We start from the raw sequence: 12,722 nt of genomic DNA, 5'->3' as shown, positions 1-12,722 counted from the left end.
CCGCAACCACGTTGTCCTCGATTCTTTACGGGTATTCCTGGGATTAGCAGGGTTCCGCACCAATCATCGCCCTCGCTAGGGCGCAGTCAACCCACGTCTCCAAGGCAACGTTCTGCACAAAAAGAGGCACGTCCTCCATCGCCCACCGGGACGGCAGGTTCGGGAGAGACTTGGCCCCGGGCTTTCTGGGAAGCGTAGAAGGCTGAGACCTCGGTGCGCGTTCGCGCAGCGCGACGATATTCCTTTGTGTTCATGAGCGGTGGGCGGGCCGGGGCGTCTCCATAGTATCCGGTTGGGCTGACCAGTAGGTCTCCAGCGCAACCCCGGGGACCCGGTGGCCGTTCGAGAGGCGATGGGGGAGGTGGGGTAAGGGCTTGGGGAGGGGACCGGAGCAGAGAAGCGGAGCGAGACCGTGAGGAAAGACAGACGCGAAGACTGTTGGGCAGAGAGAGACCCAGAGCCTATGAAGGCCCCCTCGGGGACAGAGAGAGATTCGAGGAGAGACAGTGAGAGTAATTGAACAGATACAGAGACCGAGACACCGGTAGGAAAGAAAGTCAACGGGGAGGTATTTCTCCTTTCAGAGACCTAGAGAATGTGGTAAGGAGCCAGAGAATCAGAGTCAGGGCCGGGTAGACAGGAGTGTCAGAAAAGTTAGCAAGAGGGAAGGAGATCAGGAAGGGATGGATATGAAAGGAGAGACAAAGTGGGACAGGGAGAATAGATTCACAAAGAGGTGCAGATATCGAGATTAAAGAGACAGATAAGGAATACAGACATACAGAGGCAAGAGTAGGGAAAGGGACAGAACTTAGAGATACAGTCAGATGGACTAAGAGTTTTCCAAGACCTAGAGAAGGGGGACAGATGGCAAGAAGAGACAGTTGGAGGGAGACCTGTTAGGAATACTTATCCCAAAATTGCCAATAGGGCAAAAAAGGATGGCTGGGGACCCTCTCTGCGTTTCCTAATTGTCTTCCAAGACCCCTTCAGCTCATCTGCCTCTCTAAAAGAAGTAACTCTTTCTCTCTTTAGATCAGAGGCCAGGTTGCAAATGCTTGGCATTAAGAGTTGTATCAACCTTAGGACACTCAGACGCCCAGGCCTGCTTCCCATGTAGGGCACTAATTCGACTTTGAGCTTTAATTTCAGTGTTCCTTATTTCTTTTACCCTGTCATTTCTCATCTTCCCGGAACCACCTATGTCATCCTGGTAGTTCCCTCTATGAGCCAAATAACTGTTTGCTAGGTACTCCTTGAGTTTAAAAAAATTATTTGGCAGTCTGAGCGGAATTAATTCTCCAGGATGAGGCACAAACTGGGAGGAAGAGGAAAGAGACAAAGATTGGAATGGAAGGAGGTAGGGAGGATAATGGAAAGACAGAAAGCAGGCGGCGGGAAAAATTCGAGAGAAAGTAAACAGAAAGCCAGTTTTGGGCAGAGACGGTCAACGGCGCCCCCGCCTGGACTCTGCGCGTAGCATCCTCGACGTCGAACTACATTTCCCGGCCGGCCGCGAGCGCAGCGCGCAAGGCCCAGAGCGCTGTCGAGGACTGGCCGCGCGCGGACTAACTAATCCAGTCTCGGCAGTCGCCGGCAATCTTCCGCCTCCGCCGACAACATGGAGGCTGAGCTCGGCAGCCTCCGGAAAGAGGCGCTGTAAAGGCGGAAGATGGGGAAGAACCACAGCCCCACCCGCCCAGCTGAAGCAGCCGGCCCGCCTCGCGGTCCGGAGGTGAGGGCAGTTGGCCGCGCGGGGGCCGGGGCTCCCGTGCTGGGGTCTGGCGCGCAGTTTCTCTCAATCCCAAACGGCGAGAAGGAATGGAGAGGCCGCTGCGCGCGCAGCCCGGGACGAGCGCGAATGGGCCAATCGAAGATTGCAGCGTCCCGCGGCTTTCTGGGAAATGTAGTCTTAAAGGGACGAGCCCTGTCTTCCACCCAGACATTGGACAGCGAGCCTCCACAGGGGGCGGGTTTGGAGGCTTTAGTGGGTGGGAGGGAGGGAAGGAATGAATGAATGAATGAGTATGTGAGTGAATTAATTTAAAACTGTGGGTGAGCAGAGGAAGGCATGGATGGCGCGGTGCGTGACAGGTTCAGATAAGCAAGAGGAGCCTTTCTCATGTCCATCTACCTTTCCCTGCCTCCCAGGCTTGGGGGTCCTGTGGCATGTGCTACCTTGTTTTAAGGCATGTGTAGCCCGTGGATCCCTGAAGGTAACAATACCATAGCCACTGCAGAAACACACCTGTCAGTCATTTGTCCCATGTTTTCACACGCACTCTTTTTTTTTTTTTTTTTAAGTGTTTGATCAGGTGCTAATTTTACATGGCTCAAAATGCAAACGGGACAAGGTGAAAAGTCTGCCTCCCACCGCTGTACTGCATTTAATAGTTTCATCAGCTAGCGACCACTGGATTCACTATTTTTGGGTCTGGGGACACAAGGGAGCACTCAGCCGACTCAGCTCCTGCCTTCAAGCAGCGTGTGACAGATACATAATAAAATGTAGGGGGGAGGGCCTTTTTGATCAGGTTACATTTGAGCAGAGATCTGTAGGACAGGGAACAAGCCATGCAGATATCGGAGGTGCCCAGGCCCTGCATGGGCTGAAGGAAACAGGAGCAAGCCCCTGAGTCAGGAGCACCCTTAGTTTGCCCCAAGGATGTGGACAGGAGGGAGCAAAGTAAAAGAAGGGGCTTTAAGGCAATGAAGGATTTGGTGACGATTGTGACTCTTCCTCAGAGCTGGGAGGGCTCTGAGCAGAGGGAAGATGGATCTTAGTTCTTACTGGATCTCTGTGGCTGCTGTGTGGAGAACCGCCATCCTCTTCTTCCCAGATGCTCCATAGTTTGTGGCACAAATTAGGTTGGTTCCCTTCTGTGTTAGTTTTCTGGGACTGCTGTAACATATTACTAAAAACATGAGTGGTTTAAAAGAACACAAATGTATTATCTTAGAGTCTTGGAGGTCAGAAGTCTGAAATGTGTCTCAGTGGGCTGAAAGCAAGGTATGAGCAGGGCTGGTTCCTTCTGTAGCCTCTAGGTTTCAGTGATCACATTGCCTTCTGAGTGAAATCTTTTGCCTCCTCTGACTACATTTAGGCCCCATTTGGATAACCCAGGATAATCTTCGCATCTCAAGATTATTCACTTAATCACACCCACAATGTCACTTTTGCGAGGTAAGGTAATTTATTCATAGGGATTAGGATGTGGATGTCCTTCGTAGCCATTATTCAGCAACCCACACTGATGTCTGAAGCATGAAAAGGATGAGAAGCGTGGAAATGGGTAGCTTATTTGCTCCTCAGTGTCTGGGAGGTGGGCCAAGGTTTCCAGACTGTCTTGTGGTTGCAAGAGGTTTGCTAGGGGAAGAGAGCAGTCTCCTCGCAGATTTCTCTTGATCTCATAAGCTAAAACTAAGTGACGTGCTCCTCTAGATGCAAAGGATACTTGGAAGTGAGTGTGCAGTGTTTTTAGCAGTAGGGAAAGAAGGGACTGGGCACACTTCTGAGGCAGTGGTCAGCAGAGCTGGGTGCTCTGTGTCAGAGCGTGGAAAGGCCAACTGATGGTTGGGACTTCCATATGTGCACACATTAATGTCCATGTGTCCCTGTCCTACAGGCAGATGCACGTGTGGCAGGAGAGGCCAGGAGGCTGCCCTCGTGGGCACACTGGTAGCTGCTGTGGAGAGACTTCATCAAGGTGCGTGGCTCAGGGAGGCGGAATGAAGACAACTTCCCGGCTGCAGGTGTCGGGGAAGGCACCCCTTGGTGGGATTGGCCTCCGCCACAGTGCGAAGCGGGACCGAAAGTCCATCACCCTGCATATGAAGTTAGAGGTGCTTCGGAGGTTTGAGGAAGGCGAGAAGCTGACGCAGATTGCCCGGGCCCTGGGGCTAGCCACCTCTACCGTTGCCTCAATCCGTGTCAACAGGGACAAGATCCGGGCCAATTCTCAGGCAGCTACACCTGTCAGTGCCACGCAGCTGACCCGCTGCCGGGGTGTGGTGATGGGCCATATGGAACGCTTACTGAGTCTATGGATTGAGGAGCAAAGGCAGCAGAACCTGCCCATCAGCACACTGCTCATCCAGGACAAGGCACGGCGGCTCTTTGTGCAGCTGCAGCATGAGCAGGGCAGTGGCACTCAGGCTGAGACCTTTGGGGCCAGTAACGGCTGGTTCGCCCGGTTCAAGGCTCGCAACAATGTGCTTTTGACAGACGAGCCAGCCGTGGCTGACACCCAGGCTGCTGCCCACTATCCCCCAATGCTGCGCACCATTCTGGAGGAGGGCTCTTACTCCCCACGCCAGGTTTTCAACGTGGATGAGACAGGCCTATTCTGGAAGCGGCTGCCAGAGCGCATGTTGCTGGCACTGGAGGGGGCAGCTGGGCCTGGCTTCAAGGCCTCTAAGGACCACCTGACCCTGCTGCTTGGTGGCAACGCAGCTGGTGACTTCAAACTGAAGCCTCTGCTAGTGTACCCCTCGGAGAATCCACGTGCCCTCAAAGGCTGCTCCAAGGCCAGCCTCCCTGTAGTCTGGCGCTCCAACCGCAATGACTGGCTGACACCCAGCATCTTCCAGGAGTGGTTTACTGGCTGCTTCTGTCCCGCCGTGGAGAGCTACTGTGCCAGCCATGGCCTCCCACACCGCGCCCTGTTGCTCCTGGATGGCGCACCCTGCCACCCCGCTCACCTGGGTGGCCTCTCAGCCCACGTGAGAGTTGAGTTCCTGCCCAAGAACACATCGGCCCTGATCCAGCCCATGAACCAGGGTGTCATTGCCACATTCAAGGCCTGTTATCTGCGCCGCACGCTCAGCCAGCTGGTCCAGGAGACGACTGGTGAAGACCGGCCCTCTGTGCGGGAGTTCTGGCGCAGCTATACTGTCGTAACTGCTGTGGACAACATAGCCGAAGCCTGGGCAGAGCTGCAGCCTGCCACCATGAACAGTGCCTGGCGGAAGCTCTGGCCTGAGTGTGTCCCTGCTGGCACTCCCGAGCCTGACACTGTGCCTCAGCTCCGCCGCAGCATTGTGGCACTAGCTAGGCATGTGGGCCTTGGAGATGCAGCTGAGGCTGATGTGGCCAGCCTGCTGCAGGCCCACGGGGAGCCCCCACCCCACAGCACCCTGCAGGATGCAAAGGATGGGAACATGAGTGGTTCTGGGCTGTCCTGGGAGGCAGGGAGTGGCCCGGTCTCTAGAAAACAAGAGCCAAATTTCACAGAGGCCGTGGTGGGTCCAGGGACTGAGGAAGCTGGTGTGGGTGCTCTGAGCCCTGAGCATCTCGCCCAGGCCCTGTCTCACTTTGCTGCTGGTTTACAGGTCCTCGTAGAGAATGATCCAAACCGGGAGCGCAGCCTTCGGGTCTCCCGGGGTGTCCACTGTGCTCTTGCCTGCCTCCGGGAGCTGCACCGGGAAAGGAGGCGACAGGCTCGGGCAGCTGCATCCTCAGAAGGCCCTGCAGTGCTGGCAGCAAGGGAGTTGGCAGGAAGCCTGCCATTGCTCCAAGTGGGGCCCATAGAGGGTGGGCAAGTGGCTAAGGGCACAGGTCCTGAAGGTCAGACCTCTGGCGGTCCTGTATGATTTAGGGCTTGAGCTTGACCTCACATGAGTTCTATCTAATGATGTTTTGTTTCTGGAGTTCAGATACTGCTACTTCTCCCCCATGGTTCTCGTATCTCATACAGTCTTTGTATGGTGACCCAGAACTCCAGGCTTGGGGAACAGAAGGGTGGTGTTTTATGATTAGCAGATGAGATGCAGGATCCAGAAGTGCCCTACACGTGACAGAGATACACCCTGTAGTATGGTAGTTGCCCTGCATAGCCTTCCAGGGTGGCTTTCCTTATGGTGAGGGGCCGGAAGTGAGACTAGCCTCCCCCATTTTCCAAACCTGACCTCTCACTCCCTGTACCATTGTTACCCTTCCTAGCCAACTTAGATGAGGGTTTCCTGCTCGGGGAATGTACTTTCTCACTTTTCATGCCATCCTCACCTCTTCTGGCTTCCATGGCATCAGTTGTCTCAGTGGCAGAGCACTTTGGTTCACTGTGACTTTTGATACCAGGAATCACTTCCTTGGTCTGGAAATGTTTTCTTCCCTGAATGTCTGTGGCATGGTGTCTTGGTTTCCCTCCAACCTCCGAGGCTGAGCTTTTTGTGATTCTGATAGTCTCCCGGTTCTGGTGCTCTTTGGAAAATACCATCCACTCCTAAGAGCTCATTGTTCACCTCAGAGTTAGCTCCCAGTGCATTGGTTATAGCCCAGCCTCGGAGGTTAGACCCAAAGCTCTAATTCTGATGAACACCTCCTGACTGTGTTATCATCCCGTATTCCGGTTTGTTTTCCTGTCCCCCAAACTGTAACAGCAGGCATCATGGGGTGTCCACCTGACTGCCGAAACACCACTTAGGCCACCAAACCACAGACAGTCAGCAATCGAAGGTGTTTTTGTGCTCTAGCTGGATGAGCCACAGGTGGTGGGACAGGGATGTCTGGGCTCCTGGACTCCTTTCAACACAGGTGCCTGCATATGTCTGCACATGTGTGCACACGCACATGGGTGCGCGTGCTGAGAAATAAAGATGGGAGAAAGGATTCCTGCTGTCTCTGTTCCAGCTAACATTGCATTGATGGGCTTGTTGTCAACACATCACATGGGCGGGGGCCAGTAGCTTGCAGGGCCAGCCTTACTGGGAGAAAGGTCAGATGAGGCCCCTTGCTTGCTTTTCTGGGGAGAGTGGTAAGAGGGATGAGGAGAAGGGAAGTTTTTCTTAGGATTCTAGTGACAGACTGGGTTGATTGCACAGTTTATGAGCACTTGTAGTGTGCTAGGTGTGGATTTCAGGGTGAGTGAGTGAGACCAACTTCAGGAGCTTCCAGTCTAGAGGTTGTTACATTCTATGTGACAAGGCTATGACAGATAACTCAGGATGGACCCCCACCAAGCTGGGGACAGAGGGCAGAACATAATAGGGTAGGCTTTCTAGGGAAATGGTGTCTCAGACTTCATCTTCAGGAACCTTCCTGACAATCAGGAAGCTTGTCATTTCAAAATGCCACACATTACAGAAGGGCTTGACAGATGCAGCCCAGTATGGTGGGGTGGTTTGTAAGGGCCTAAGGACCAGGCGGAAGGAGTATCCCTGATGGAGGCTGAGTACGGTGCAGCAGCTGAAGGAAGCAGGTGACCAGGTTGGAGTTGTTGAGGCCAGGTCCCAGTGGGTGGAAAGAGTAGTCACGTGGACTGCATCCACAGTCACTGCATCCACTGGCAGTCTTGCAGGCATTGCATAGCAGAGACTAGGCACACCTGGGCCCGTCTGGCTTCAGGGCTCATTTGTTCAGAGCCGGGGACAGCGCCTGGCCCTCAACAAACTTCACAGAGAGCCCTGGATTCTCCAGCCAGCAACCTTTAGCAGGTCCTTGAACATTTCCGGGTGGCCCTGGTGGTGCGACAGGGAAGCCCTGTGTCTCCTGGGAAATGCATTGTCTGCAAGTCTACAGGTTGGATCTCTGATGGGTTGGGGACCATGTTTCCTAGAGAGCCTAGCCAACAGACACGTTCTCCTAAGCCTTTTAACTCTGGCAGTGGGCTTTTGCCATAGAGATGCAGGAGCAGCCAACACCTGTGTCCCTCACCTCTTGTGCTTGCGTGAGTTGTCCGGTAGTAGAGTTGGGGGGCAGGGGGAAACAAGGCGCCAGAAGCTCTGTTCTTGTACCCAGGGTGGTTCGTCATGTTCAAGCGCAATGGGGCTGGTCCGTATGGTTCTTTGGGGGCGATGAATCCCAGCGCAATGTGGCTGGGAGTGTTGGAAAGGCCTGGGGTAGGGTGTGCAACTGGCGGAAGGCGGTAGGGGAGGTAGTGCAGAGAAGCACCACCTGTTTCCTTGGGAGCACAGCTAGTCCTCGGGGAGAGGCAACTCAGGGGCCCCTCGGCCCTGGAGTCTTGTGTGAGAGGGTCCTGACCCGGAAGTGGTTCCGGCCGAGGTCAGGCTCTCTCCATCTTTCTGGGTTCCATCAGCTGGTGGGCTCTGTTACCCTCCACTGCCCAATTTCTTGGGCTGCCCTCTGGTGCTTCCCTTTTAGATGCACCCCTGACCTCCACCCTCAAAATTTCTTGCTTCCTCTGGGGAGTCTCTGGATTTCCTCAGTCCAGACCTGAGTTCTTTCTTTGTTCCCACTACTCAGTGTGTTCATGCATAAAGTGGGAGTGATGGGTAAGGGCTCTCCCGGCACGTGGCGATTAAAATCCAGACCTTTATGCTGCCAAACACTCTGCAGTATCGCCCTGGCCACATGGCTCTTGCCTGTGCTGATCCTGGTGGCCAAAATGTTCTTTAGCCATCACCTCTGGGCACCTGGTGGTTGGGTGGGTGTGCGGTGGGTGGGTGGGTGGGTAATGGAGCTTTCCCGGTCGGGGGAACCCTGACCAGCCCATTTAAAAACATGCGCTGGCACTGAAATTATTTTATAAAGTTGCAATGGCAACAAATGGTTGTTGCCTCCAAAATTCAGATGGTGTATAGAGATATATAAGAGAAAAAGTGGACTCCTCCTCCAGTTACTTTCCCTAGATTTGCTCTCTGGGAATTTGTTTTTCAGGACACATTTCTTTTTTTTCTTTCTTTCTTTTCTTTTATAGTTTATCGTCAAGTTGGTTTCCATATAACACCCAGTGCTCATCCCAAAAAGTGCCCTCCTCCATGCTCATCACCCCCCTTCTCCTCTCCCCTACCCCTCTGGACCCGTTTCTGAACATTTATTATTACAGTAGCTCCTGCATACAGGCACACACACATACACCTCAGAATTTTGTTGCTTTAAAATGTAACATTAGTGGGACCACGTTGTGCGAGGACAGCCACAGATTACTTTCTTGTTGAACGTTGAGGAGTGGACATCTCTCCTTGACAGCTGTTGATCTTTGCTAAGTGGTATGAGCTGAGCCTCTCAGGCTCTGTAGGAGTCTGCCGTGGGGGAAGGAAGGCCTTCCAGTGGAGATGTCAGCTATTGCTTTCCCTGCTCCTGGCCCGTGCTGGCTGCCCTGCAGCTGCTCCTAGCATCTTTCTCTTTCAGTTTGTCCTCTGTGGTAAAGTTTTGGGATGATTGGGAGTGGGTTCATGGGGTTGGAGCCAATGGCCAAGAAAGGATTCTTGAAGACGTCTCTGGTGCAAAAAGGTGATTTTATTAAAGCACAGAGACAGAACCTGTGAGCAGGAAGAGCTGCACTGGGGTTGTGAGGGGTAACTCATTATATACCCTCAGGTTGGGAGGGGAGGGGGGTCAGGGATAGAGCATGTCTCTAAGGAATTTTGGAAGCAATGTTTCCAAGACCTTGAGGGCCTAGCTGTTACTAGAGAAACACCATTTATCACCATTTAATAAAGCCTCAGTGATGAAACCCTTTAGATGCATATTGGGGAGCCATAAGCTTGGAGTGTGATTCCCAGCATGTATCTTGGGGCAGTTGAGATAAAGGAAGTTGGCTTACAGGATCCTTGAGGTTGGGATAATGTTAAGCCAAGGTTCTCTACTGTTCCCAGCAAAGTGTCGTCCTTGAGGCAGCTGAACTCCTAGAGGGAGGTCACTGCTGGTCTCAAGGACCTGTCATTGGACCATAAGCAGTAAGGGAATTAGTTTTTTTATTTAATCTAGTTTCCCACATCATTATGGCAAGCACTTAAACCCTTTTCCTTTGTTCTTGGGTAGCTAGGAGTGTCCAAGGAATATCACACATATTCTACCTGGGGGCAGGGGACAGTGTGCCAGCCTATATTTTGCCCTCAGCTTGCCCTATGCACCCCTCTCATTCTACATCACTTTTCCTAGTGCCTGGAAGATTGCATCCTTCACTTGCTCTGACCCACCCTGAGCACAGACTCTGCTAGTTCCCACCAGCACTTCTGCTTGGCTGTTGGTGGAGTTCTCTCAGTTCACTGAGACATGGCATATCCATGTCCTCTATCTCCAGAAACAACTCTCATACCTTTACCCAGCCTGATATGAGCTACTGTAAACTTCCCCTGCAGGGGTGGGTTCACTCTCCTCTTAACCAGATTCTCAGTACCACGTGTTCTCTTGAAGGCACAGATGGGGAGGTTCAGGCTGGAGATATCCCCTGCCAGGTTGCCAGCTGACCAGATTTAGGGACAGTTTCTGCAACAGGAAATGACTTTGAGGATATGGGTTGCTGGAGGGGTGTGCATGGTCTATGGCCCTGATTGGATGGGCATTTGTCCCAGGGAAGATGGTGTGTGGCCTGAGTGAGTGTAGGTGGGACCAGCTTCCCCAGGTCTTGTCATGGCAGTGGACCCAGCACCCCTCAGTCAAGAAGAGCTTGTGATCATCAAGATGGAGGATGATGAGGCCACCTCACGGGATCCTAAAACCCTCTCCAACCCTCAGCCCCCTCCAGGCTTTGTAGGGACCCCTGACCATGCTTCCACTATGAAGAGGCACCAGGGCTCCAAGAGGCCCTGGCCAGGCTACAAGACTTTTGCTGCCAGTGGCTGAGGCCTGAGGTACACTCCAAGGAGCAGATGATGGAGCTGTCAGTGCTGGAGCAGTTCCGGGGTGTGTTGCCACCTGATACCTGGGTCTGGGTGGAGTCCCAGTGCCCTGAGAGTGCTGAGGAGGCTGTGGCACTGGTGGAGGACCTTGTTCAGGTGATGCGGGAGACTGGGGAGCCACAGGGTCCCAGGGGGCTGGTTGGGAGGCTTGGGGTCTGGGGAATGCAGAAGGGGATACAGCCCTGGCCCAGTGTTCTCATCTCTGGGAAGAAGACTCAAAAGCTGTATCATGTTTGGAGTGTTTTTTTGTTTTTTAATTTTTAATTTTTTTAAATTAAAAAATTTGTTTAATGTTTATTTATTTTTGAGACAGAGACAGAGCACAAGCTGGGGAGGGGCAGTGAGAGAGGGAGACACAGAATCTGAAACAGGCTCCCGGCTCTGAGCTGTCAGCACAGAGCCTGATGCAGGACTCAAGCCCACGGAACATGATATCATGACCTGAGCTGAAGTTGGACGCTTAACTGAGCCACCCAGGTGCCCCATAATTTTTAATGTTTTTTGTTTATTTCTGGGGAGGGGGGGAGGCACAGAGAGAGGGAGGCAGAGGATCTGAAGCAAGCTCTGTGCTGAGAGCAGAGAGCCCGATGTGGGGCTTGAACTCACCCACTGTGAGATCACAACCTGAGCCAAAGTCGGCTGCTCAACTGACTGAGCCACCCAGGTGCCCCTATTTGGAGCATTTTCTAGCCTGTGAGCCTCCCAGAGATGTGAGCTTGACATTGGCATGACATTTCACCCTCTCAGGGTGCACTGGGTCTCCTCTCTCTTCCTTATTTACTTACAAAATGTCACTGGCTGCATGCCATGTTTCAGGGAAGGAAACAAGCAAGGTTTCTGCCCTCTTGGAGCTTAGTCTCTTTAGAGAGTTGGATAGTGAGACCACCAGTCATAATTAGGTATCTTCTTTTCTCTGGAGGGGGTGGGGGCACGAGGAGGTGAACAGAGATTTGCCTGGCCAGGGATGACTTTGCAGTTCATGCCATGTGACATCTTCACTTTGGGCCACACATGTTGTCTGTGTGCCTGTGGGGAGGGGATGATCATGAAACCAGCGGAGAGATGGTTGGATAGGATGCCATCATTCATCTGGCATTTGTTCACTCATTTGCTCGTGCACGCCTATGCGGTGTCTTTTGTCTTCTTGGTCCTCCATATGAAGAGGTAGAAAACGTAGTGATTAAAAACAAAAACAGCTTTACTAAGTTATAATTTGCATACGAGAAAAGTATACAGTCCCTGAGTTTAGTATATTTGCAAGATTATATAACCATTACCATTGCCTAGTACCATAATTTAAACATCTCAGAGAAACTGTGCCCATAAGGAGTCACTCCCCATTTTTCTCCTCCTCATACCCTGGAAACCACTAATACTTATATCTCTATGGATTTGCTTATTCTGGACATTTCATTAAAGGGAATCATACAGTATGTAGCTTTTTATGACTTTCTTCATTCATTGAGTGTAATGTTTTCAGTGTACATTTATCTCGTGGCATGTGATTCTCTAATTTTTATGGTTAAATAATATCTACTATGAGTATATCACATTTTGCTTATTCATTTATCTACAAATGGACATTTGTGTTGTTTGTACCCTTTGGCTATTATGTATAATGATGCTGTGAATGTGTATGTGTATGTGTTTTTACGTGGACAAATGTTTTCATTGCCCTTGGTTATATACCTAGGGGTGGAATGACTGGTGGGGCTGTTTGACTTTTTGAGGAATGCTAACACACCACTCGTGTTTAACAGAGGGGATTTTAATGCAAATAATTTAATCTAGGTATTGAAGGAAGAGAAAAGTATAGAAAGAATAAGGTGTCATGGCTGTAGGGATTGCAGGGAATAGTACTCACTCCTAGAGATTTAGGAACAAAGGGATGAGATTGGAATTAAGACAATTGGAAACTGAAAGGAAGCCCAGTACCGAGTGGTGCCGGGCAATCTGAGGGGGACATGATAAAGCTGGTTCTGTACATGTTGGAAAGGCTGCAAACTGGGTTCACTTACTGCTAAGGAAAACCTTGATACTGCAAGTTTTCACCTAGACATGAACATGAGGTGTGAGACATTTTGGATGGATGTGTCTGTAGTCCTTGTGGGGTGTTTCATTGCGGTACTGTGCTCTTTTCT

The 12,722-nt window shown here is 51.8% G+C and overlaps 1 protein-coding gene across 1 annotated transcript; it reads left to right on the top strand.

The window, feature by feature from the left end:
• The first annotated feature begins 57 nt into the window (after positions 1–57).
• On the top strand, positions 58–6,607 carry LOC120227097 (tigger transposable element-derived protein 1-like). The gene is made up of 2 exons (XM_039225256.1): positions 58–157; positions 3,627–6,607. The coding sequence occupies exon 2, from the start codon at positions 3,631–3,633 to the stop codon at positions 5,590–5,592; it is 1,962 nt and encodes a 653-aa protein (XP_039081187.1). The 5' UTR covers positions 58–157; positions 3,627–3,630; the 3' UTR covers positions 5,593–6,607.
• The last annotated feature ends 6,115 nt before the right edge of the window (positions 6,608–12,722 follow it).

Source organism: Hyaena hyaena, unplaced genomic scaffold, assembly GCF_003009895.1.
Source record: "Hyaena hyaena isolate Hyena2069 unplaced genomic scaffold, ASM300989v1 scaffold_2015, whole genome shotgun sequence".
In the NCBI taxonomy this organism is placed as follows: domain Eukaryota; kingdom Metazoa; phylum Chordata; class Mammalia; order Carnivora; family Hyaenidae; genus Hyaena; species Hyaena hyaena.
The sequence above is the reverse complement of the archived record's forward strand: the minus strand, read 5'-3'. Positions and strand labels throughout refer to the sequence as shown.